This window comes from Panonychus citri, unplaced genomic scaffold (genome assembly GCF_014898815.1).
Source record: "Panonychus citri isolate SS breed McGregor unplaced genomic scaffold, ASM1489881v1 Contig00134, whole genome shotgun sequence".
In the NCBI taxonomy this organism is placed as follows: Eukaryota; Metazoa; Arthropoda; class Arachnida; order Trombidiformes; family Tetranychidae; genus Panonychus; species Panonychus citri.
Window position 1 is genome coordinate 760,984 of NW_026515539.1, and position 24,169 is coordinate 785,152.

Genomic DNA, 24,169 nt, shown 5'->3' on the forward strand with positions numbered 1-24,169 from the left:
GAAACAATTTACATCGTCAACAAAGTCAATGGACCATCTGATTGGATATCAATTGATTCCAGTTCCATGATGATTATCATGATGATTCTCTGAATTACTGTTAATATTGAATAGTCTTTTTATCGGCAATTGTGATTTCATTTCAATTGTTTTCATTGGATTTCCAATCAAAGGGGCAAAATGTATATAGATGATGATCATTTCCAATTCAATGGTGTGAGTATTTAAGAGGGTAATTGTTACATGGAAGATCAATTTTGTTAACAATTTAGACAACAATATACAACTATTAAACTATGGTGTATATATTGATGATTAGCGAGCTAAATGTTTCCTTTTCCAATGATATATTAATTAGCTTGTGTATATACTTTTCCTTGGGCTGATGACACTTCAACTTTTGCTTGTTATTGTTGTTTAACTGATCAACCTTGTAAAGTTAATCGTTGGAGCGGAATCACTGAAAAGGCCAATTACCTTATTAGTTAATCTTCATCGCTACAACTTATCCATATCTCTCTCATTGATGATTTTATCTTTACTTTGTCTTAATCATTGAGTATGATGGAGATGTTGATTGATTCATTTTTGTTTTTCTTCATTCTTGTTACTCTTCAATTCCCTTGAAAACAGGTAAAGTATGTTGCTGATTGTTGGCGAAAATTATTCCAATGGTTTGATGATTGTTTCTCTTAGCAACTTGAATCTTTCGATATTATCACATTTAGAATGCAAATTCTCATGGTGAACATTTCTGGAGAGAAATATTATTATGGAATATTATCCAAAACAAAAGGAAGAAGAGTAGGTTAGGTCTTCTATTCTGTCTCGATTAAGGAGTGAAGATAATCAAAGTTTGGCTCAATTAATTGTCAAGGTAATTTATGAGCCACGCACTTCCGTGGATCCCTTCACACAAACACGTCAATAAAATGGTTCGAGTGGGAAATGGAAAAATTATATTGCGTGTTTTTGACCATCTCTCTCTCGACTGACCAGCTCTTTTTTCATTCTCTTTTTGTTTCTCTCGCTTTTAGGCAACATTATTGTCCTTTTCTTTTACCGATAACTTAATGTACTGTATATGTACTGTATTCACATATTGATGATGATGATGATGAACCTGCATCTTGCCATCAACATTTCTCTCTCCATCTCTTCCAACTGTCTTTAAGCCAACAATTGACCAACGTTTAACAGCACGCAACAATTATCACGATGTTTACACAAAGAGAGAGAGAGAGAGAGAGAAATTGGTTAATTGCAATGAAAATACTGATTTGTTATGGTCTTTCTTTAAACTCGCCTGTAAATATGATTAGTCTTAAGTCCTTTGTTCAATCTCCTCCTGTGTCCACTTTCTTATACATATTGTTTCCAATTCTTCATTCTCATTATCAGCTAATCACCATCTCTTTCTCTCTCTCTCTCTTCTGGTGTTGGTGGAGGTGGAAAGGATGATGAGAATGAGGTATATTCCTGTTTCACCAATTCTTTAAGTAAACATTGAAGTTAATCCCTTTGTCTTTGTTAATTTTCACAAGTTTTAGGTTAAAATTGTCAAAGAATCCATTAAAATAGAAAGGGTTTTTTTAGTTTGGTGCTGTTCTGAACGAAGTTAGGTCGTTTTTGGTTTGGTTTGATTAGGTTAGGTTAGGTTTGGTTAGGTGTGAGATGTAAACCTAATTAATTATAACAATTAATGGCCCGGAGGGCCTCGGACAACCAACCTAATCAACAAAATTAACTAGTGGCCCGGAGGGCCTCGGACTATCAACCTATTCAGTTAAAATACCTATGATTCTTTGAAGGTTTCAACTTTAGTCCTTTCAAAATTAACAAAGACAAAGGGATTAACTTCAATGTTTACTTAAAGAATTGGTGAAACAGGACTGAACCTGAGAATGATGGTGGAAAAGAAAAAAGAAAAAATTCTATTCTCACCAGTATGTAATCCATAGTGAAGACAAAGATAAAGAGACAACATGGTAAAGGTCATTGATCATAATCCACAGAGAATTTCAGCTTTTATCAGGGTTAATTAATTAGATGAACTCTTTTGGTGTTGAACAATTAATGGAACAATTTATCTTCTAAAAATTAAAGAAAACCAATAAATTAGAAGGACACAGAATGTAAATTAAATTGTAGATAATCACCAAGAGTAATGAACAAAAGAAAAACGGTCAACAAGAGTAAACAGAAAATCTAAATGACAGTTTACATCATAATCTTCACTTTTCCCGGTTAAATATAAATTCTCTTTGTTTCTTTAATCACTTAGTCATCATCACTTTTAATTATCATCATCAAACTAAAGACCAAATGGATTAACAGTAATTAGATTAACAAATTGGAGAAAAGAAAAAAACACAATAATTTTCCTTCTTTTCTGTATCAACGATCCCCGAGAATCTTTTGTTTACTTTTTTTCGCATTTAAAACACTTTGAACGTGAAAAACGCTAATTCTCAGTTTTTTAATATTTTGAATGTGAAAATGAATTAATTAACATTGGACTCCTTAATAAGGTATGAGTGGTAATGTTTGGCAGTAAATTTTTCAAATCAAAATTGCGACAAGAAGACTTGACCTGTGGCACCGAAATTAGGTTCATTCTAACGGAAATTTAACGGGCATCATTTTGGTACTAAATTAAAGTTAATTGAAAATTAGTTGTTTTTCAAAATGGTTCTTAATGGAGGTCAAGTCCGAACTCTCATAACGATTTTTCTTAGTCGCCATCCAGAATTTAGTTTATATCAATGGGCCGATAGACTGGAAAGTTCTGAGACACCTCTGAGGTCATTCAGTATTGTTGTGCCAAAGGTCAGGAATGAAAAAATTTTATTTATTACCCAGATTGCGACCAAAAACCGACGAAAACGATGGCGCCAAATTTAAACCAATTTACACGATTAGCCCATGATTGGACTGGTTCGTAACGGGAATTGGCCACTAAATTTAATATTTATGTCACTTACTAGTCGAGGTCTATTGGCCAGATTTGAAAATTTTATTATAAATGATCTCATTCAAATTATAGAATCTCGATTACTGCCAAACTTTACCACTCATACCTTATTATTATTATTGAAGTTCCATGGATCACAAAAATAACAGAAAATTATCTAAAAGGTAAGAGAAAAGTGAAATTAAATAAAATTCAAGATGAAAACCATTGAAAAGCATTGACAACGTTACCTTTTGCTCAATGTGACCAAACCTAAATTCATACATGCAAATGTATTTCAATGTGAAAACTAATATTGATATTATTGTTGTTATTATTACTGTTAAGAATACAAAATTTCTGATTTATCAGAATGACAAGAAATCAATTCCGTAAAGTGACCGTACCGATCAATAATTACTGAAATGTTGAGTGTAATCTTCATGGAGGTCATCTGATGTTTTGTAAGTTTCTTTGTATTTTTATTTTTCTTTTAATCTTATTGATTTGGATTTGAATTTGAATCCATCCACTATTTGGATTAATAAAATTTCGGAGAATAGAATTTTTTTCTTTGAAAAATTTCCTAAATTAATTTGCTCTCTTTAATTGTGGTTTCAGTTAATTTGTTTTATTCTTTCGTATGTGTAAACTTTCATGTTGTACATGATGATGCCCTGAAGGTTGAAGAATCAGGTAAGAAATGAGATAACAGATCCACAGGTAACTATTAATATGAATAATATATTGAATTGGAAAACCAGTTGAGTGTTTTTTAAAAAAAAACACTAAATACTGATTGAGAATAATGATAAATATAATTGAGAAAATGGATCAATCCGTTTTTTATCACAATTAAAAGTAATTCATCAACAGTGATAATCATTTTCGACTGAATCATTTGCTTGTTGTCATCAAATTGTAATAAATTTGATGAAAATTGAACGGAACCTCTTCTTCTGGATTAATTTACTTCTCTCATGGTTAATGTTATCGTTTCGTTTTTCAGGGTAAGTTCATTTTTTTCTTCTTCTTTTCTTTCTCATTTCATCTTCTCTCAGATTGTAATCAAATTTATCGTTATTATCATTGATTGATTGTCAAGATATTATGGGCAAAATGTCACAACTTGCCACTTTTTTACTCTGATTCGTGTTGAAAATATATCCACACACTTTGAAACCACATTTAATTACCTTTTTTTTTTGATAATTTATAATTGTGAGTGAGTGTCTAGATACAATTAAGAGAAATCAAGAGAAAACCCCGTTGACATTATCATTGCTTTATTATCAATTTAATTGCTTTTTTTGTTCCTCTTATTGGTTATAATTTAGCTCGATCACTTTATCCCGTCTTCAGGATATTCACTTGAATTCATTTAATCTTGAAACTGATTAATTCAGTTACAATGATTCCACCTGAACCTTTGGGATCCATGGTACTTTTATCCTCGCTGGATTGGCCTCATCATTTATCGATAAATTTAAACTTTTAATTTCGTTATTAATCAATCCAAGTATCCAAATCATAAATCTCAAAGTTAATCTACTTACAGGTAAACATAAAAAAGATGAAAGAAAATATGTAATTATGTTTTCTAATTTGTCAAATAATTTAATGCTAATTGATAATATTTCAATTTAATTAACTGTTAAATTGTGGAAAAAAAATACAATTTAATTGAGAGATTCAATTTTTGAATACGAAAATTTAAATTAACAGATTATTATGATTATCGTTAACATGGTTAATTTCATTGTTACTCTCATTTTCAATGGGAACAGTTAATCACAGTTAGTGTTTTATATCATTTGATTGTATTGTTATTAACTGTTGTTAGTTTTGATTGTTTATTTTCATGACAGTAATATAACAATCAAGACAAGAATAGCAGTTGACTACATTCATGTTCACAATGATAAAGTAAAAGTTGAATATCATCATCATCAACTGGACAATTAAATGGTGACAATGTAACTGGTATGTTGTTAACGTTGGGGTGAAGAGAGAGAGAGAGAGAGAAAATGATATGTAGTAATTAAATTGTAAACAATTAGATTTGTTGGTCAGTAGAAATCAACAGGTTGATTGTTTGTTTTTTGTTGAACAATCAAGTTAACTGTTGTTGTCGTTGTGATGAATATTTTTGTTGTTTTCAGCTGAGCACAGAATCGCGTCAACGAAAGTCATGATAAAATAATTAAACTCTAAATTAATATTATCTGTTTATAAACTCAACTGACAATTAATTAACTTTCTACTTGTACATGGATGTTAATATCTGTCATGCACGAAAGGTAAAAGGGATTCTCAATTCTGTAATCTAACAATAGTAACTAAAAATATCTACACATTGTAATAGAAACGAGAAACGATTCCAACTACTGAGGAAATGTCCATACAGTGAACATGATAATTACCATGGATTTGGTTTAACAATTTGTTAACCAATTACCAAATAATTGTTGGGGTGTCTCATTTATTTGCCTGGTGTTTCATGATGGAGAAAAATCGATTCAATTCATTGAGAAGAAAATTATATTCCTTATGATGTAATTTTCGTACGATGAATGAAATAGAGAGAGAGAAAAGTCAATTTTCAACATTAGTGTTATTATCATTAAACAGAGAAAATAATACTAATGATAAACTGTTTCTCCACCTTGATCACCAATATACCACTTCCACTTTCAACCACCACCTCTCACTCCTCTCTCTCTCTCTCTCTCCACTTTTAAGGTTTGATTGGTTTCCATCATGATGTTCCTGTTGATAATGATGATGAGTACGATAAGTTCTCATATAAATATAACTGGTTTCTGGGAAAAAGACTCATGGTTGACTGATTGTTGTTCCATTATGTTTCCATGCTGAGATGATTTCAAGAGTAGAAAGAGAAAATATTACTTTCGAAATGATGATCAATCCGTCAAAAAATAGAGAGAGAAAGAAAAGACTGAACAACGAAATTCAGAAAAAGAGTCAAAAATAAAAGAGAAATTCTCATGTTATCCTTTTATCCTTCTTGATATGAAATAAGAATTTCATATTTCCATTGATCTTTGTTTCGTTAGGTTTCAACTCTTTTTTTCCGCTCAACAGAATTGCAAGAGAAAATCAATTAAAAGGTAACTTTACCTTTCTTCTTGTTGATTGTTGTTCTATTTTAATTATGAAATTTGACACAAATTTGAATAAAAATAATCGATCAGTTGATAGAAATTAACTCAACTATAACAATTAAAAGAAGGGAAAAATAATTGATGTTATCGATACTTTTCCAGAGGAATTAATTGATTATTTGTTTTGTTTTATTTTCTTCTAAATGTTGATTAATAGAATTAATTAATTAACAAGGTTTGTATTTTCTTTTTTTTCTTTCATTGTCAATTCTATGGTATGATTCATTTAATTGTTCTTAATTGTTCAATAGTTTCTTTCATTTCTATTCAGTTAATTGTTGATGTTTGTTTTATTTTTGTCAGGTAAACAATTGGTCATCTTTATGTAAGGTATTGGGATAAGTAAATATCAATTATCTTTGAAAAAGATAATCAAATTAACTATTAATTGTTGATGTAAGTGTGATCATGTCAAGTGTTGATTATTAGAGATGCGAATTACTTGAAAATTTAAATAAACTGATCATTACATTGAAAACCAAGTTAATCAATTACCTAAACTTTTTTAAGGTAAGTAGATAAATCTTAAGGTAAACATTAACAATAAGATTCTTGGCCTTTATTGTCAATTAGATAATTACTCAAATTAGATTGTGATTTTTGTGCTAATATCTTATATTTATTAATATTAATCTACAGGTATCTCAGTTTATATATTTGTACATGTTAATAATGGAAAGTTGCTATATAAGTGCTATGGAAAAGGAGGACACAGCTAATTTAACCTGCGATCTCAATTGGTGAACTGATTCGCTATATTGGTGGTGGTGCTTGGTGGTTCATGGTTGGTGCTATTGGTGGACAAAACCAGTAGAGATTGAAAGAAGAGCAAATTTATCCTTTTTCAAGAAAGAAATTGGTGTTATGGTGTAAACAATTATATTATTTTATTGTTAAATTGGATTGTCTGGACACGATTTTTTACATTAGGTAAAGTCAATATTAACCAGGTAAACAGAACTTTTTTTTTTAATTTTCCGGTTCTCTCCTTTTATCCTTTATTCTCAATTCTCTTCCTATTGCTATTCCGGTAACAAGTTTCTTCTCTCTCTTCTTATATTTTCAATCCAACAAGTACTATAATTACAACATGGAAGATGAGAGAGAGAGAGAGAGAGAGAGAGAAAACCAAAAACAGTATTTACATTGTGAATCAATTTTCTTTATTTCAATTAATCAATATTAAGAGTTCAGTTGATCATATTAATATACAAATTGAAAAATTCAATTGAAGAACCATGAAGAGTTGATTTAATATGTTTTTCTCAACAACCACTTCAATCACTAATCCATTTTTAATCTCTCTCTCTCTCTCTCTCTCTCTCTCTCTCTCTCTCTTCATGAAAACATGGACAATGTTTCTCTTTAGATACTTAATAAAATACACTGACCAGCGTATCAATTGGTTTTAAAATGTTTCCAAAAATGTATTAATCCCCATGACCCAGACTAATATCTCACAAATCCTTTGATCGTTAATCTGTCCTCGTCCATTGAAAACATCTAATAGAAAATGAAAGTAACCAAACAATATCACTTTGATTACTTTTTTTTTTCTTCCATCGAGTCTTTTTATAACTGTAAAAGTAACAATTTGCTTGAATGAATTAAGATTTCGCTCTCTTTCATTTTCATTTTAACAGTTAGCTTTGTACTTTCGTCCTAAATTGTAGTCCATAACTGTTCAATATCGTAACGAGTGAATTTGGTCAAACTACATTTGTATTATTGCAAAATGTTTGAGTATATGTGTGAATACCTTTCATTGATTGTTTATTGAATAACAAAAAAGTAATAAGAAAAGAAAAGGCAAAATCAGTTTTCTCAGAAGAAATCGATTGAAAATTTATTTCTCTTTTTCCATTTTGTTAATAAACCATTTCATATGTTTACCTGGAGAAAGAGTCACGAAAATTGTTGATTGTCAATGATTAGAATTCAATTGAAATATTTTCCCGTAACCTAATTTACACTTTAATTGTAAATTAATTGTATTAATAATTATATTCACAGAGAATCAACTGGTCAATCGCCTGGATCACAATCAGCTTGTTAAATGGTCACTTACCTGAAAACAGAAATGAAATAAAAAACCATTTCCAAATTGATAATCAAAATAACTACAACAATTTGATAATTGGATCAAAATCAACATGATAATTATCGTAATCATTATTCATCGACAATTAACAATTGTAATTGGACGATTAAGATTAAAATGGTCATTCGTCAGTAAACCGATACAAACGTTTCATCAACATAAATAATGAGCCAACGATATTTTTGAATTGTTTCTTTTCCCAGGACGATGGCGATTCAGATAATGATGATGATGATGATAAAAAAGTAGCTAATTATATTATATCAACCGTTATAATAGTGTAACAACCTGTTTCCCTTTGCATACCCACCTACCTGTAGATTGATGTTAATTGTAAGCGTAATTGTGGTTTTCCACTTTTGACCATCATCAACAATTAGAATCATTTAATGTTTCTGTGACCACAATCACCCCAAAAGAGGGTAACAAAGGTAACATGCATTTAATAATCTGCATAATGATTATTTAATCATCTTCCTTATTCATAAACAACCATTGAACAATTAACTTAATTTTCACTTACCCTTATTAACCAAACAGTTAACTATTTATTAGCAGCTATTAATTTCAATTTGATTTTTTTTTGTGTTCACTTAACTTTGATGATTTAACCTTTAATTTACTCTTTTTTTAATCATCTTAAATTGCTCTATTTCCAGTAACAATCAAACAACAATCAAGTCCAAAGAAAAAAAAACAAGGTGAAAACAGAAAAGAAGAAGATAAATTGAATGAATGACCATTACTACTTTCGGTAAGAGAAAGATAAATGTTACGCTTTATTATCATTTGTTATTATATATCAAGTGGTGGTCAATCTCATTAATGGAACACCAATTAAGCCTTTGCTTTCAATTAAGCTTAATTATCAGCTAATTTAATTGTCTCTCTTTTTTATATTATCCTCATTCACCTCATATGTTGTTGTTGGATCTTTTTATTTATTCAAATTAACTTGTCAAATAATAACTCTCTCTCTCTCTCTCTCTCTCTCTCTCGTTGATCCTGTTGAATGATTACCATGATGATGATGATGATGATGAACATGATAATGAGGATGAAAAAATCTTCTGCTTCATTAAATTCAAACTGTTTACTGGTTGATCTTTATAAAGAAACAGGAAACGTGATTTGTCAGTCAACCCTATCACCCTGTAATTATATAAACACTGTACCTTGTTGATTGATTATGGTTAAGATTTAAATGATCATAATCATTCTGGTAACAATTTAGCTCTTTCTTATTTTCTCTCAGTCAAATTAACAATTGAATCTCATCCATAGCTGATTATCTTTGCTACAATTATTTCTAATTAAAATTTATCTCTTTTCACCTTTAGTTATATGTATTCTTGTTTATCGTTGAGAGCGTTGATTTTCAATTCTTTTGTATTGCTTTTTATCATTCTAATGATCAACATGATAATATTCATGATGATCATGTTGGTGATGACAATTATTACCAAGTTATATTATCACCATGAATTTGAACAACAGGAATAACCATTTATTTTGAACAATATGAGTCCATTGAATGGCGACGAAAGATGAAGATTAGATGGCAATTGGATGATAATGATGATGATATATTAATGACTCATCAAGCCTTCTCTTTATCACTACTATCATCATCTTTATCCAAGCATGTTAAACATATTCAGTGATTAATATTCATTGGAATCATCATTTTTTTTTCAAGAAAAGTAAAAGCAAAAACCTAGTGAAAGAAATTGATGTAACAATCAATTGAAATTCACTGAAAAAGATGCTGCTTTTTATCATCATCATCATCTCCTGACGTTCATTCACTCGTTATTTATATTATTAATACTTATTCACAGGAAACTCCAGCATAATGTAAGTGTTATTCATATACATCTCATGAAAAGATAAATTTTTATTTCTCTTTCTCTATGCAAATGATAATTTGGCTCATCCATAAATTGAACATATTGACTGAACTTTTTCTTTTCTTTTGTTTCAGTTCCAAGATATAACTAAATTTTTCTCAATATATCAACACCATTAGGTAACAAATTGGTGGATAAAATTTTCCACCAACTCTCTCTCTCTCTCTCTCTTGATTAACCGCATCAATTTAAAATATAAGGTATGAACGGTAAAGTTTGGGAATAGTGTGGACTAACTTTTTAGCGATTTGAGTTATTTTCGAAATTTTTTCGATCTCATTCGATGAGGAATAAGATTTTGCTGAGATATTGAGAATTTTTCCAGAAATTTTGTTTCCTCAAGATATTGCGTCATTTGTTGAAAATGACGAAATATCCGTTGAAAATTCTTCCTTAGTTTCCGGTCAAAATACATGAAATTTTTTGTAATTAATTCTGAATATGGAAATAACACTCAGTATTCCATTAATTGACCGATTTTGACCATAAGTAATCTTCGATTAAAGTTTAGAACATTTGTCCAGAGCTACCTCTGAAAAATATGACAATTTATTTTCGACATACATTCGAAAATCAATTTTGATGCTTTGATTTGATGCAATATTCGTGAAAAGATACAATTGAAGCTCAAAAGTTGATTAATAATTTCATATAATTTCAAGAAATTTAATCGAAAATTAAATTCACCATAATAGTTTGAAAATTTTATTCCCAAACTTTACCGTACATACCTTATAATAAGCATCATACACAATAATCAACATTGAATAATATCCAATGTATCAACAAGATGGAGAAGTGAAAATCAACCCAAACGGAAAAAAATTGGAGGTTAAATTTTTTACTCTTTCTTTTCTCTTTCTCTTTTTGATTCTATTAATTTTGATTCCGGATTTTTCATCATCATGGTAATAATAATCATCTTCATCTTCATCATCATTCAGTTAACTTCCTTTCATTTAGATTTACCCTTCATTTTATTTTCTAATTTTCATGTTATTCATTTTCTCTTTTTTTGTTTTTCTTTTTGTAGAATTTTTTTTTCTCTCTCTTCTCTTTTCTTCTCACTTGATACACCGGAAAAACTTATTCATATTCATTCATTGGTTCCATGGTTTTATCTACATACTATTATATAACCCATGCAATCTATTTATTAGTTAAATTTTGGTTGATTGAAAAATGCAAAAATGAAATTGATATCTCTTGGGTATTCAACTCTCAACATAGCATCATTTTCATCAACATCATCATCATCATTCATTAACAACATATCTCTTACCTTCCCTGTGTAAGAGTATACATGTTATTCAGTGTGATAATTTGTTATAAACCATAAGATGAATCTATTGAAATGTTTGATTCTAATTCTCATCCTGATTACGGTGAAGATGAGGTAACGTATTACATGGTGAAAATCAACACAGAAAAAGTGATGAAGATGAAAAAGAAACACAAAAAAAGCAACAACAAGAAAAGAAATCAAAGCATCTTCACTAAATCACATAGCTTTTCATACTCTCTCTCTCTCTCTCTCTCTCTCTCTCCTGAAAGTCTTTAATCATTTAGATGATTCAAAGAGGAAAAATCATAGGAATTGAAAGAGAGAAAAAAATAATAAGTTTAACCTCATCAGAATTAATCTCATGAGGATCATTCATTGTAACTGTCATTTTTTTGTTGGTTTCTTCATCCTCATCATTATCTTCATCATCATTTTTACCAATCAAGTATTATCTTCATCATCATTATCATTATTAACATTATCCATGATATTTAGCATCGTTAACATTGTTTTCCTTTAACTTTCATCATCATCTTTGATTGTTATCATTATGAATGTTTGGTTTATTTTTCTTTATCATTATCTCACCTTTTTATATTCATTAACTTTCTCTTTCTTATCTTCATCTTATCCTCATCATCTTCTTACAAACAAAACAAAATGGATGGAGAAAAAAAATCTTAAATCAACTTGGTTCATATACCTACTTATGTAATACATGTGAACGCGTATTTAGAGGATAAGATGTACATCAATTGTACTTTGATTACTTTTGATTAGTTTTCTCATCATCATCATCATCTCTCTGGCAAGAGAATATAATTTTCACTTTTCAATTTCATCTTCTGTTTATTAGAAAATAATGAGGGAGAAAAATATCGAACAATTTATAAGGGAAAAAAATGAAGAATATAATATTATTTAAGACAAGATCTTTTTCTGATTCTTGTTCAATATCAATTTTTTTTCTCTTCTTCTTCTTCTGATAGTAATAGGCTACTATTGCGTGAGAAAATTAATGATCTCTCATATGTCCAATCATGTAAACGGGCTCAGAATAAGATGAGTTAGAGAGATAAAAAAACAAGAAGATGAAGACGAAAAATGATGATATAATAATAGCTTCATCTTCATCATCATTATCAAGTTCATCCTTTTCTAACGTGCTATACTCTCTCTCTCTCTCTCTCTCTCTCTCTCTCTCTCTACAGGTCACTTGAATATTGTGTGTATGTTATGGTAAAGCAAACAGAGTTAACGTTTACCTGGATTATTGTGGGAAAATCATGAATCTTATTTGAGTATCCACCAGGATGATGATGTTTTCTCTGCCTCTCTCATCTTCCAGGGTATTTTCTTATTATTATAAGGGAGTGATTAGAATGAAGAAGAAGAAGAAGAAGAAGAAAAGAAAGAGATGATTATGTTATTATGTAATATATGGGGATGATAAGGTCTTTTTATCATCTGTAGGACTTTTAAATGTAATAACATAGTTTTTCTTACCACTTTCTGTTTCAATCATCTCTCTCTCACTCACTCTTTTTGTTGAATTAAAATCCATACAAACAAATCTATTGAACGATGTATTTGTATATATGGATGTTTTTTTTTCTTCATCATCTCATTCATCTTTCTATTTCTTTTATATAATATTTTCCAAAATGGTGGGAAAATACCTTTACCTCTATTGACATGGGAAGTTACAGTTCGTTGTAATGTAACTATGGTTCTCTCTCCCTCCCTCATTTAAATGGAATAGTGTTTATTTGATTGTTATCATCATCATCTCTTTTCATTCAAATTGTAGTATATGTTTAAAAGTTATACTCATGTACATATATCATGTTATTTGTCAGGCGTTAGAAAATTATATGATTACTAAAAGAAAAGAGGATAAAATGATAAATAAAGATGATGAAGATGCTTTTGGAGGTGGAGGAGGAGGTAAATCTACAAGAAAGGGAGAGGATGATAATGATGATGATGATGATGTTTGTTGTATCTCATTGTTACAGGCAAAGCAAAATGGACAAGATTTTTTTTTTCACTTCGTGTTGATGCAAAGTGACCTAACAAGTTATCATAACCTTTCATTATACCAAGAGGTCACTAAGTATACAGGTAAATCTACAAGGATCATGAACTGACCAATATTTGAACATTTATCCTTACAGGTTATTCAGTTGATATTTTATTATTTTGTTAAATTATCATCTCATTTGCTTATTGTAATATTTGATTGTGCCTTGATCATTGTTTGTAATTAACCTGCTAATAGGATTTTAGTTTAATTCCTCTGTTGATTTATGTTTATTTTTCTTTCAGGTTCAATGAATTGAGCTGATAATTTACATTATGGAATTGAATTTGAAAATTATTCTCAATCTAGTTAACCATAATTACCATTAATGCTCAAAGTGACAATAACTTTTTTCCTCCTCACTGATGAAGATGAAGATTATGGTTTTCATGTTGATAATAAAGATGAAGATGAAGATGAAGATGAAGATGGAGATGGAGATGCGGATGATAATGGTTATGGTTTTCTTTTCTCGGTGATAATGATGATAAGTAAAAAGTTGTTACCGTTTTCTTTTTTAGCTAAAATTTACTTTTCTTCGAGTGTTTTAATGCATTTATTTTATCTTCTTCTTCTTCTTGTTTACAGTTATAATGAATTGAATTTAAAGACTTATTGAAGCTTAAGTTTACTTTTAAAAGGATCTTGTATACCAAAGAGATGAGGATGGCGGAGTCAACATTGAAAAAAGAGATGAACATAATCAGTATCATCATTTGTGTTCTCATCTTTAAATATTATCAATATTTTATCCTCTGGAATTTGTGACCTTTGCGACACTGATGATAATGGTGACGATTACGACAATTTAGGTCTACAGTTGGGATTAGATTGCGATTAATATTTTACAGGAGAACAAAGGAAGATGAGAAGAAGAAGAAGATGATGATGATGATGAAGAGAAAAGTTATTTGGGTCTCATTTTTTTCTCTTCTTTCGTTCGAACTTGTTAAAGTCTCTTTGTTGGTTACTCTTCTCAACAGGTCACAAAGAAAGTCAGTGTTTCTTTTTCTAAAGGTCTAGTTATTTGACCTGACCTTTAGTCTCTTCTCTTTCTTTCTCTCCACTCAAGGTCTTTGCGTCTTCGAATTGACATATGGCCGTTTATGCTTCTCTTTTATCGTCATCATCATCGACGCTATGGTTATCCTTTTCAAGGAGAAAAAGACTCAAAAACTAACATATGCTTCCAAAGGATTTAATCTGTTTCTTTTCTTATTTCTTTGTGGACTCAACAGTATTAGAGGTCATCGTTGAGTGACACTATACACTGACCTTTTACCCGAATGTTAACCTACAGAGAGGACAAAAATATCCATGACAATGTGTTGATCTAATTTGATAGGAACCACCAGTAACTATTGAAAGAAACTAACAAGTAAAAGTTGATTGAAACTCAAACACCTTCAACAATATTGTTATGTACTTTTCGCAGTTGATTGCTGTTGGATTATTGGCAGTTAGATTTATCTTCAACAATTTAGATTATTGTAAATTGCTTAAGGTTGATTTAGATTTTCAAAATTTCAACTCAGGTCAACGGTCAATCTGTTTGTCTAAGTTTACTGTTGTTTTTTTTGCATTGAGAAGGTCAAACAATTGGACTTATATGTGTGTAAACAAAGTGAAGGTGATAATGAGGCGAGAACAGAATCATTTTAATCATTTTGATTGTTATATTTACTGAACTTTAAATTGCTTAGATAATCATAAATCTCAAGCTCCAATTCAATATGAATGATTAAAATTTTGATGATTCTTGATGATGTTAATATTTATTATCATTGGAGAAATGATAATTTTTTTTAATAGTAAAATTAATTGTCATTAATTTTTGCTGCATTGAACTTGATCAACATGATTTATCAAGTGCATCAATTTAGTATTTGATTTTTGTAATGATCTTGAGGAATACAGTTGATTGTTGTTGATTGTAATGAGAGGCAATTGGCTTCCTGGCCTAAATTGGGTAACATAATTTACTTTCCAAAAAGTAATCATCTCATTTGATTGTTGATTATGATTGTTCAACTGGATAGACTATTAAACTAACAGTTACTTTTATATTGGTAACTGTTAATACTCATAAGGAAAAAGCTTTTAAATTGTTCACAATTAATGTTGATTGGGTTAACCATTTGATTAAATGTTAACCAATGATGATAATAATTTACTTTTGTTTTTCCCAATCACAATTATCTATTTGATTGTTCAATCAATCTTGACAAACAATCAAAAAAAAAACAACACAAATTGTTGATCAACTAACTAAATTAAATGAAGAAGAGAAAAAGTTTTCCAAAATCACAATCAACTAATACAAATTAACAAAGACAATGAGATTCAAATGAAAATTAATCAATTGTTGTCTTGATTTACTTGATTGTTGAAGATAATTTAGTTTTGCACCTTTTAAATCAGTTGAATTGAGATGATTAAAAGTAATTATGATGAAATTAACGTAATCAACTTCACTTTTTTTTGCTCTTCTTCTTCACCAATTGAATTAGTTAATCGATTGATCTTAATTTGGTTATAATCAATAAGTGTAATTTCAGTGAATGATGAATATGTTGATTGATACAATTAACTAAAATTGTATTAAATATATAAAGAAAATACTTAATTATGATCAGAAAGAAGAGAGAAACAAAAAATTGGGTCAAGAGATGATTAACTAATTGTAAATGATTATCATGATTATGATTATCATGAAAAACGATCGTAAACCATTAACCTAATAAAAAATTTAATTAACCATGTCCAGTATTGTCTCTGGAGAGATTAATAAATTATTGGTTAATATTAATCACAATCGTAATCAACGTGACAATTATTGTTTCCTTTCATCAAATGTTTGCTGATTTACTGAATGTAACAATTACTAAGTAACTTAATTGCAATTGCAATTAAACTCTAATCATGTATCAGGATTTTTTTCTGCTCAAATGGATTCAAGATTAATTGTGATTAAATTAAAAGAAGATGATAATAATAAATAAGATTTAACTGATTATCCTTATTGTAAGATGTTGGGTTGACACAACAATTAACTTTGGGAAAAAAAAAAGTGAAACCTTCAGGTTAATTATTGTAATATAATCTTTACCAATGGAAACATATATTACTGATTTAATCACAATGCCGATACTTTAATCCTTAATCCGATGTGAGCATTTCAATTGGAATTAGTTGAAATTATTTAAACTTATCCAATGGATTTGATTGTTTACCAAGTGGATTAACTAAATGCTAATATGTTGCCATCACAATTTGGGATGAGGATGGAAAAGCTGAAAGACTTTTGGGAATTTCTTATGATTTAATGTATTAGTTTTTTAAGGCGATTTTAATTTAAATTGTATAAGTTAAATTGTTGCATTTAAATCAATAATTTTGTGGCTCTTTATTTTTTTTTAAATCCAACTGATTAACTATTAATTGTTAATCACTTGTTTTCCTTTCCTCAATATGAATACATTTTGTTAACATTACTTTTTGATGATGATCATTTTTTTAATCACATTTAACAGGATGGATTATGATTATGGTGATTAACTTAATCACCGTCACAATAGTGAATTGATTAACTATTGATAATATTTTTCGCTGTATCTTTGGACTTGGTCAATTTCAATTGGAATCATTTTTTTTGGGTTTTAATCAATTTGGTTTGTTGATTTTGTTTTGTTTTCTATTGACAATTTAATGGTAATTGTTGAACATTTTCATTGTGTTTTTACATATTAAACAAACTGTTAAAATCCCTGATCCAGTTAATTGATTTGATTCAGTTTTAAGGTTAGAATTTAAAGTTGTGATTAATAATCTAATCCATTGGATGATCAAACTTTATTAGAATCTACAACTGATTAAGTGAATTGATAATATTCAAGGATTTTAATCAATTCGATTAACTTTATTTTCCCTTTTTCTTGGATTATAAATTTTACCCTTTTCTTTAATTGGGAGATTATTAATCAATTGTTTCTTCCTTTCAAAGTTTAATTGATTGGAAATTGGTTCTTAATCACTTGCAATTAAATTACAAACTTGGCGACAATTTGATGAGACAAAAAAAGAAAACAAAACCACGTGTTCGTCAATCAGCTGATAGCGAGTAGAAAAACATTGATTCGTCTAATTGTTTACATTGTAATTTCATTCTCTTTACTCTGTTAGATTAAATTTTCTTCACAATTTAGTTGTTAATTCAATTAGTGACTCTGGACAATCTATTGTGTAAGTTAAATCATCTCTTTAATTGTTATACTTTGGGAACAATTTACTTCTTGATGTTGGTTCAATTTTTATGCTTTTGTGTTGATATTTTTTTTTTTTGCTTCTTAATCTTGATTATCATCATTAACACCAAACTCTGATTACTGGACATTATAATTTACATAATTTAACAACAATTTAATCATCATCTTAATAACGCTCATGATTTAAATGAACGTGTTAATTGTGGTTAAGTTTGTGAAGTACAATAAATGTTTAACTTAATCAATTGGAAACACTGATGATCCTCTTTTGTTTTGGCTTTTCTTTAATTGTTATTAATTATTTTCTGGTTGGATAATCAACACAATTTAAGATAATCATTAACTGGTTAACCTTTTTCCTCGCCTTTAATCAAGCTTTAATTGTTGCATGTTATTAATTGATTTACATGGAGAGAAAATTTTACTTTGCTTCTTAATGGAATCTAAATGATTAAATTATTTGCTTTTGATTCCTATGAAAAAAAGTACAATAACAATCAAGCCAAATAATTGCGAATCGTATCATTTAGTGATGGATTTTAATGATGATTACAAGTGATTAAGAAAATCAAAAAGGTATCAACATGGTAACGTGATTTAGATTAACCTAAGTCACTTAAATCTTGAAAGTTTTAATATATTGGGTTGACAATTTGATATGTTTCATATTAAATCTGACACTTTGTTTGCTAATCATTGGCAATTTAAATCAAATCACTTAATCACGATTTTATCATTTCATTTTTTCCCTTTTCTTTTCAACAACAGAAACAACAATTACAGTTAATCAATCAAGCCAATTAACCTGGTCAACCTAATTACCATTGAATAACAACAACAACAACCAGGAAGGATTTACAAATCGTTATTCAATTAATAATAATACAAATTGAATTGACTGATAGCTAAAAAATCAACCTGTAAGTTTGTTAATCACTTGAGTATTGATAATTGTAGCAAAAATCATCTATTTTCATTTGATTGCAATCACAATTAATTGTTGATGATTTACTTTTCTGTCCCTGATCAGAAACAATATCTTGGTTTTCATGATAAACTTTTCCCCTCAAGATAATTACTAGGAAACATTATCATTAACTGTGAATACTTTTATATACACTAAATTGTTAGTTTATTTTTCCATCTAATTAGTTGGTTTACATTCATCTCTAAGTGTTAGCAATTAACCAAATCAACAAACCACTGGGTTAAATCAGTAGTGTCTAGTTTATTCATCTAAATAGTAAATATTTTGATATAGTTTGACCATCAACAAGATGATGATTATTATTATTATATCAAACTAATTGGTCTCATGTGAATCAATTTAATGATCTGATTTGATTCCTTGACAATTAACTTTTTTTTCTATTCAAACTAATCATAATCGACCATTAACCTTGTTGATATTGTTGTTTATTTCCTATTCCAATATTAACCGAATAACTTTTTTAATTTTCTATTTTTACATTTTACTTTTTGCTAATCACAATTAAGGTTTACTATTTGTCAATATTGATTAGTTGCACTGATTGTTGGTGATTTTATTTACAAGGATAACAACTTTGTTCAGATAAGTTTACATTACAATGGATTCTTCTGGAACTAGTTCATCGTCATCATCATCATCATCATCTTCTTCATCATCTTCTTCATCTCCAACTTTATCCTTATCTTCATCTCCCTCGTATTTAGATGAAACTTTTCGTGATCGAAGCTCAAGTGAATCGTCAATTGGTTCAAATGATTCAATTTTACTCGGCCTACCTGTTACCCTGGTTGAACCAGGAAGTAAATCAAGACCCTTACGAACCTCAATTGATTTATCATCAATGAATTTAACTCGTGAAACAATTAATCAGAATCTTGATTATCTAATAACTTCAGGATTTAACGAGGACAAAAATGTTGACAATGGTAAAAATAATTCAAACAGTGGTATTGATAATACTAATGATGAAAAAACCTCCACCTCTTCCTGTGATGATGCGGATAAATCAAGTGATGAACATCATAATCTTAATCATCACCATGATGACAATTACACTATCATATGTGAACAAGAATTAACCAAACGATCAATTACAAGTATAAATTTATCCAACAATCAACTAACCAATTTACCCTCAAGTCTTTCATGTTTCATTAGTTTGACCACCTTGGACATCAGTGAAAATGGTTTGGACTCCCTTGAGCCAATGTCTTACTTACCTTGTTTAACAGTTTTGATTGCCTGTAACAATAAACTGACCGATGTCGCCTTGACCAAAGCAAATCCCTCAAAGTATATACCCAATATTAAGGTTCTTTCCCTATCAGGTAATCAATTTCGTTCAATACCTGAATCCATATTGGACTGTGGTCAATTAAGGTCACTCTATCTTGGAGCAAATTGTATTGAACAAATACCAACAACAATTGCAAAATTGACCAAACTACGTTACCTTTACCTTGGAGGTAATAAACTGACCACTATCCCAGAAGAGGTTGGACTTTTATCCAAATTGGAAGCTCTTTCCCTCTGTGAAAACAGTATCACCTCCCTGCCACCCTCGATTGCCCACCTTACGAGTCTTAAATCATTGGCACTTCATATGAATCAATTAACAACTTTACCCACCGAGATTGTTAAATTGCAAAGTCTAACAGAGGTAAGACCCAAAATCTGATACTTAATCTTTAATTACTCGACAATTTACTGATTTAATTAATCGTTTGATCTAAGAAAAGGGATTAGATTGTTTTAAATTGTTAGTAAACATCATTATCAATTGTGACGATAATAATAATAGTGATAGACTTTTTTGTTAACTAATCTGCTCGTATTTACCAATTTAATAGTAACAATTTATATTAAATAATAATAACAACTATCAATGGATAACAATACAATTAGTGATGATGATGATCGGGAAAATAAACGATGAAATGAAAACTAAATCAAATGGACCGATTTATAAATTGTTGTAAATTGTAGTTAATCAAAAAAAAAAGGTAAACTAAAGTAACTTGAAAGTTTGAAAAAGTTGAAACTTTTTCACGCTCAGTTAAAGTAATAATATAAGAATCAGTGGTTTGTTTGAATTTAATTGCTCTGATTTAGTATTTACATTTGATTGTCAGTGTTAAGAAGAGGAGGAGATGAGGTTGGGTCAAAGTTAACCCACCTCTTAACCCGGTGGTCAGTTGAGAGGGTCAATTAGATTTGCCCGGGGCAAAGAGTAACCAATTGAAATGGTCCATCAAATATTATAATCACCTTATATATGTGATTTATGGGATACCCCAGATCACCTTGTATACTGATTATTATCAACTCTTTCTCGTTAATCACTTATAAATAAAAAAAAACCTCTGGATTTAATTATGCTACAATTAAGTACTTTCATATACAAATTAAGTTCATAATTTATCAGCATTTTGTTTTCTCAACTTAATCGTTGACAATTAAGTTGATTAACTTTTTTCCTCAAGTGTTTAGCTTTTACATTTCACTGTTAGCTAATTTATTGATTGTTGTCTTTGATTAGTGAAATATATCAATTAGGTATTTAACTATATTTATTGGATATTTTTTTAATCAGTGGATATTGAATAACAATTAATTAGTGTCTATCATATGATGACTTTGTGTATGTGATTTTTGATGTTGATTAACAGGTAGAGAGTTTAAATTGCTAACAATTTACTTGTCACTTGTAATATGATTTACCTTCAACCTTAATTTCACCTTTTTTTTTCTTGATTGTCATCATCAAGTTAATCATTATTATAGTTGATTATCATATTTAGTTATTTTCTTGATGATACAATATTGAAATGGTTCATTAGATTTCATCATCTTCTTAATCATCTTACTCCTTGATTGTCAGGGTTAGAATTTACTTCTCTTTCTCAACAATCAATTGATTTCCACTGTAATTGATTGTAACTATTATGTTATTATTAAATTTTCCAGCCATTCAACTAGCCGTAACAATCAAATTAGATTGTTGGTTAACCCAACGTGGTATTAATAGTAATCAACATCATCATTTAATTTGATTGTGCTAATTTTTTTCTTCTTACTAACAAATAAGATTCAAATTTAATAGATGAAAACATTTTGATTGTTAATTATTTTGTTGACCATTTTAAATTTTAAACAGTTGATTCAGTTGGTCAACAGACTAACTTTTAAACCATTGGGAATATTTTTTGATTGATTATAATCATGAATGAAATCAAACTGATTCCTATGTATTGGTCAAGCTTCATTGACCAGTAATGATCAATAGTATGATGAAATTGATTAAATTTTCAATTGATTTGAGTTTGAAAAGTGAAAAAAAAAATTATCAAAAACTGATAGTCAGAGGGATGAACATGAAAAAAAAAAATGTTGACCAAATTGAAAAAAAAACTGGACAATCAGTGACCAATATGGTTTCCTGAACACTTGAATGAATTTATTGTTGTCGTTGTTGATGGTCAATATCAGAACCATTATGATGACCATCAGAATCCTAAATGATGATGATAATAATCAACATCTAATAGTTGATTATGTTTTGAAAATGATTTTGGTTTGATATTGAAAAGCAAAATTTTCAATTAACTTGAACCTCAATCAGAATCAATCTAATCCTTTTCATGATTATTTCCTTAATGGTTTCCTTTTTGTTATTTAATTGTATTGCTTACAAATCAATGAAAATTAACATTCTTAACATTTTTGTATCACTATTAATGGTCATTGGTAAAAAATGAACCTTTAATTGTGGTCATTTTGATACATATTTTGACCATTGAGTTGATTGGAATGATTTTGAAACTGAGTAACTGAATTTAACTTTTCTTCTCGAATATTCAATCTGAACAATATATCGTAGTGAAATTAACATTAATGAGATTTTCTTTCTCTTCTTTTACATGATTAACTAATCACAGTTAAGTCTTCGTAATAATCCATTGGTGGTTCGATTCATCAATGATTACCTTTACAACCCACCGAGTTTACTTGAACTCGCAGGTCGATGTATCAAAATTCATCGGATTAATTATCCACCCTACATGATACCTCGACCTTTAAACCGCTACCTCGAAACTGCTCAACACTGTGTCAACCCTCAATGTCAAGGTAATTGGAAAAGAAACTCTTTTTCGAAACTTTTTAGAACTTTTTTTTCTCATCTCGAACTTGTTTTCTTCCTCATTTCTCTTAGGTGTTTACTTTGATTCTCGAGTTGAACAGATAAAGTTTGTTGACTTTTGTGGATCGTATCGTTTACCATTACTTCAATATCTGTGTTCACCCAAATGTTCAAAATCGCGTCCAATTAACGACAATGGTTCAGAACGATTGGAATTAAATGTTCCCGAAAATAAGATGAAACGAGTTTTATTAGGTTAATAAAATGGATCAATTATCATGAATGATGAAGATTAATTGTCTTCGAATAGACAATAAATAAACAAATATAAGGATCAAGATGAACAATTTATTTATGTAAAGACAAATACGATATTAATTTTATCAACAATTTATTAACTAACAGAAAATGTAAACAAAATGTATCCTTTTTATTTGATATCAATGAAAATATAACTTTCTTACTTTGACCATTTACGAGTTGATCAATTTTACATTTCAATGTTATCAATTTCAATTTCCACCCCACCATCACCATCTTCATCTACTCTTCCACCTTCTTAACCTCTTCCTCTTCCTCATCATTTACATTACTCAAGCCTAAGAAAATACTTTAATACCTTTTACCTTTTTATCGGGAACTTTTTTTCATAACTTTTCCTATGGAAAGAGAGAGAGAGAGAGAGAGAGAGAGAGAGAGAGAGAGAGAGAGAGAGAGAGAGAGAGAGAGAGAGAGTAGATGACGATGTAGAGGTGGAGGTGGTGGTTGGTGGTTGGTGGGATCAGGAAGAGTAGGTTAATGGTTTAAATTGTAGTTTTCTTTAGCTTTTTTATCCTCGGTGGAAAGTTGTTCCACCGTTGATGCTGAAAAATGATCTGTAAAATAGTTTGATATTTTACTTCATTCATTTCATTTCCTTCAATTGAAATTACATTTTCCTCTTCCACCCTCTCCCATTCACCCACCGCCTTTTTATCCTCTTCTTCCACCTTACTATTCATCCATCTTTATCTTCATCTTCATCTTTCCTCTTCGTGTAACTTTGGTGTATAAACGTTTTTCTTCAACCAGGATAAGATTAGACTTGGAAACTCAGTTGATATACAAAAATGCATCATGATGATGATCAGATGATGATGATTATTGAATCAATAACGATTGAGAGGCAACTATTAATGACTTCTGATGATCCTCTGTGAGAGAGACAGCAGTTAATAAATTGTTGTTAAAGGTTATGAAGGGTTAATGGTTTGTT

At 29.4% G+C, this 24,169-nt stretch overlaps 1 protein-coding gene and 2 long non-coding RNA genes across 10 annotated transcripts; all 3 read left to right on the forward strand.

Moving 5' to 3' along the window:
* The first annotated feature begins 3,079 nt into the window (after positions 1 to 3,079).
* On the forward strand, positions 3,080 to 10,347 carry LOC128391243 (uncharacterized). 4 transcript variants are annotated; one of them, XR_008325769.1, is made up of 10 exons: positions 3,080 to 3,138; positions 3,302 to 3,417; positions 3,575 to 3,963; positions 4,291 to 4,511; positions 5,696 to 6,648; positions 6,778 to 7,088; positions 8,152 to 8,484; positions 8,560 to 8,670; positions 8,899 to 10,096; positions 10,224 to 10,347. It is a non-coding gene; the product is annotated as an uncharacterized LOC128391243 (long non-coding RNA). The 4 variants fall into 4 exon arrangements; XR_008325768.1 differs by having other exon boundaries at positions 8,152 to 10,096; XR_008325770.1 differs by having other exon boundaries at positions 5,696 to 6,534; positions 8,152 to 10,096.
* A 1,699-nt stretch (positions 10,348 to 12,046) lies between these two features.
* LOC128391106 (uncharacterized) lies at positions 12,047 to 15,560 on the forward strand. 4 transcript variants are annotated; one of them, XR_008325742.1, is made up of 3 exons: positions 12,047 to 13,558; positions 13,763 to 14,512; positions 14,590 to 15,560. It is a non-coding gene; the product is annotated as an uncharacterized LOC128391106 (long non-coding RNA). The 4 variants fall into 4 exon arrangements; XR_008325744.1 differs by having other exon boundaries at positions 13,763 to 14,015; positions 14,106 to 15,560; XR_008325745.1 differs by having other exon boundaries at positions 13,763 to 14,008; positions 14,106 to 15,560.
* A 2,060-nt stretch (positions 15,561 to 17,620) lies between these two features.
* On the forward strand, positions 17,621 to 23,383 carry LOC128391105 (leucine-rich repeat-containing protein 58-like). 2 transcript variants are annotated; one of them, XM_053350951.1, is made up of 5 exons: positions 17,621 to 17,759; positions 18,551 to 18,702; positions 19,280 to 20,433; positions 22,712 to 22,901; positions 22,987 to 23,383. In XM_053350951.1, the coding sequence occupies exons 3-5, from the start codon at positions 19,372 to 19,374 to the stop codon at positions 23,172 to 23,174; spliced, it is 1,440 nt and encodes a 479-aa protein (XP_053206926.1). In that variant the 5' UTR covers positions 17,621 to 17,759; positions 18,551 to 18,702; positions 19,280 to 19,371; the 3' UTR covers positions 23,175 to 23,383. The 2 variants fall into 2 exon arrangements, with proteins under 2 accessions (XP_053206926.1, XP_053206927.1); XM_053350952.1 differs by lacking the exons at positions 17,621 to 17,759; positions 18,551 to 18,702 and adding an exon at positions 19,007 to 19,025.
* Positions 23,384 to 24,169: the final 786 nt, after the last annotated feature.

Excerpts from the sequence above, each read along its gene's own strand:
- LOC128391105 (XM_053350951.1), top strand. The coding sequence starts at position 19,372 with ATGGATTCTTCTGGAACTAGTTCATCGTCATCATCATCATCATCATCT. Across the intron at positions 20,434-22,711 it reads AATTGCAAAGTCTAACAGAG|TTAAGTCTTCGTAATAATCC; the intron begins GTAAGACCCAAA and ends AACTAATCACAG. Across the intron at positions 22,902-22,986 it reads TGTCAACCCTCAATGTCAAG|GTGTTTACTTTGATTCTCGA; the intron begins GTAATTGGAAAA and ends CATTTCTCTTAG.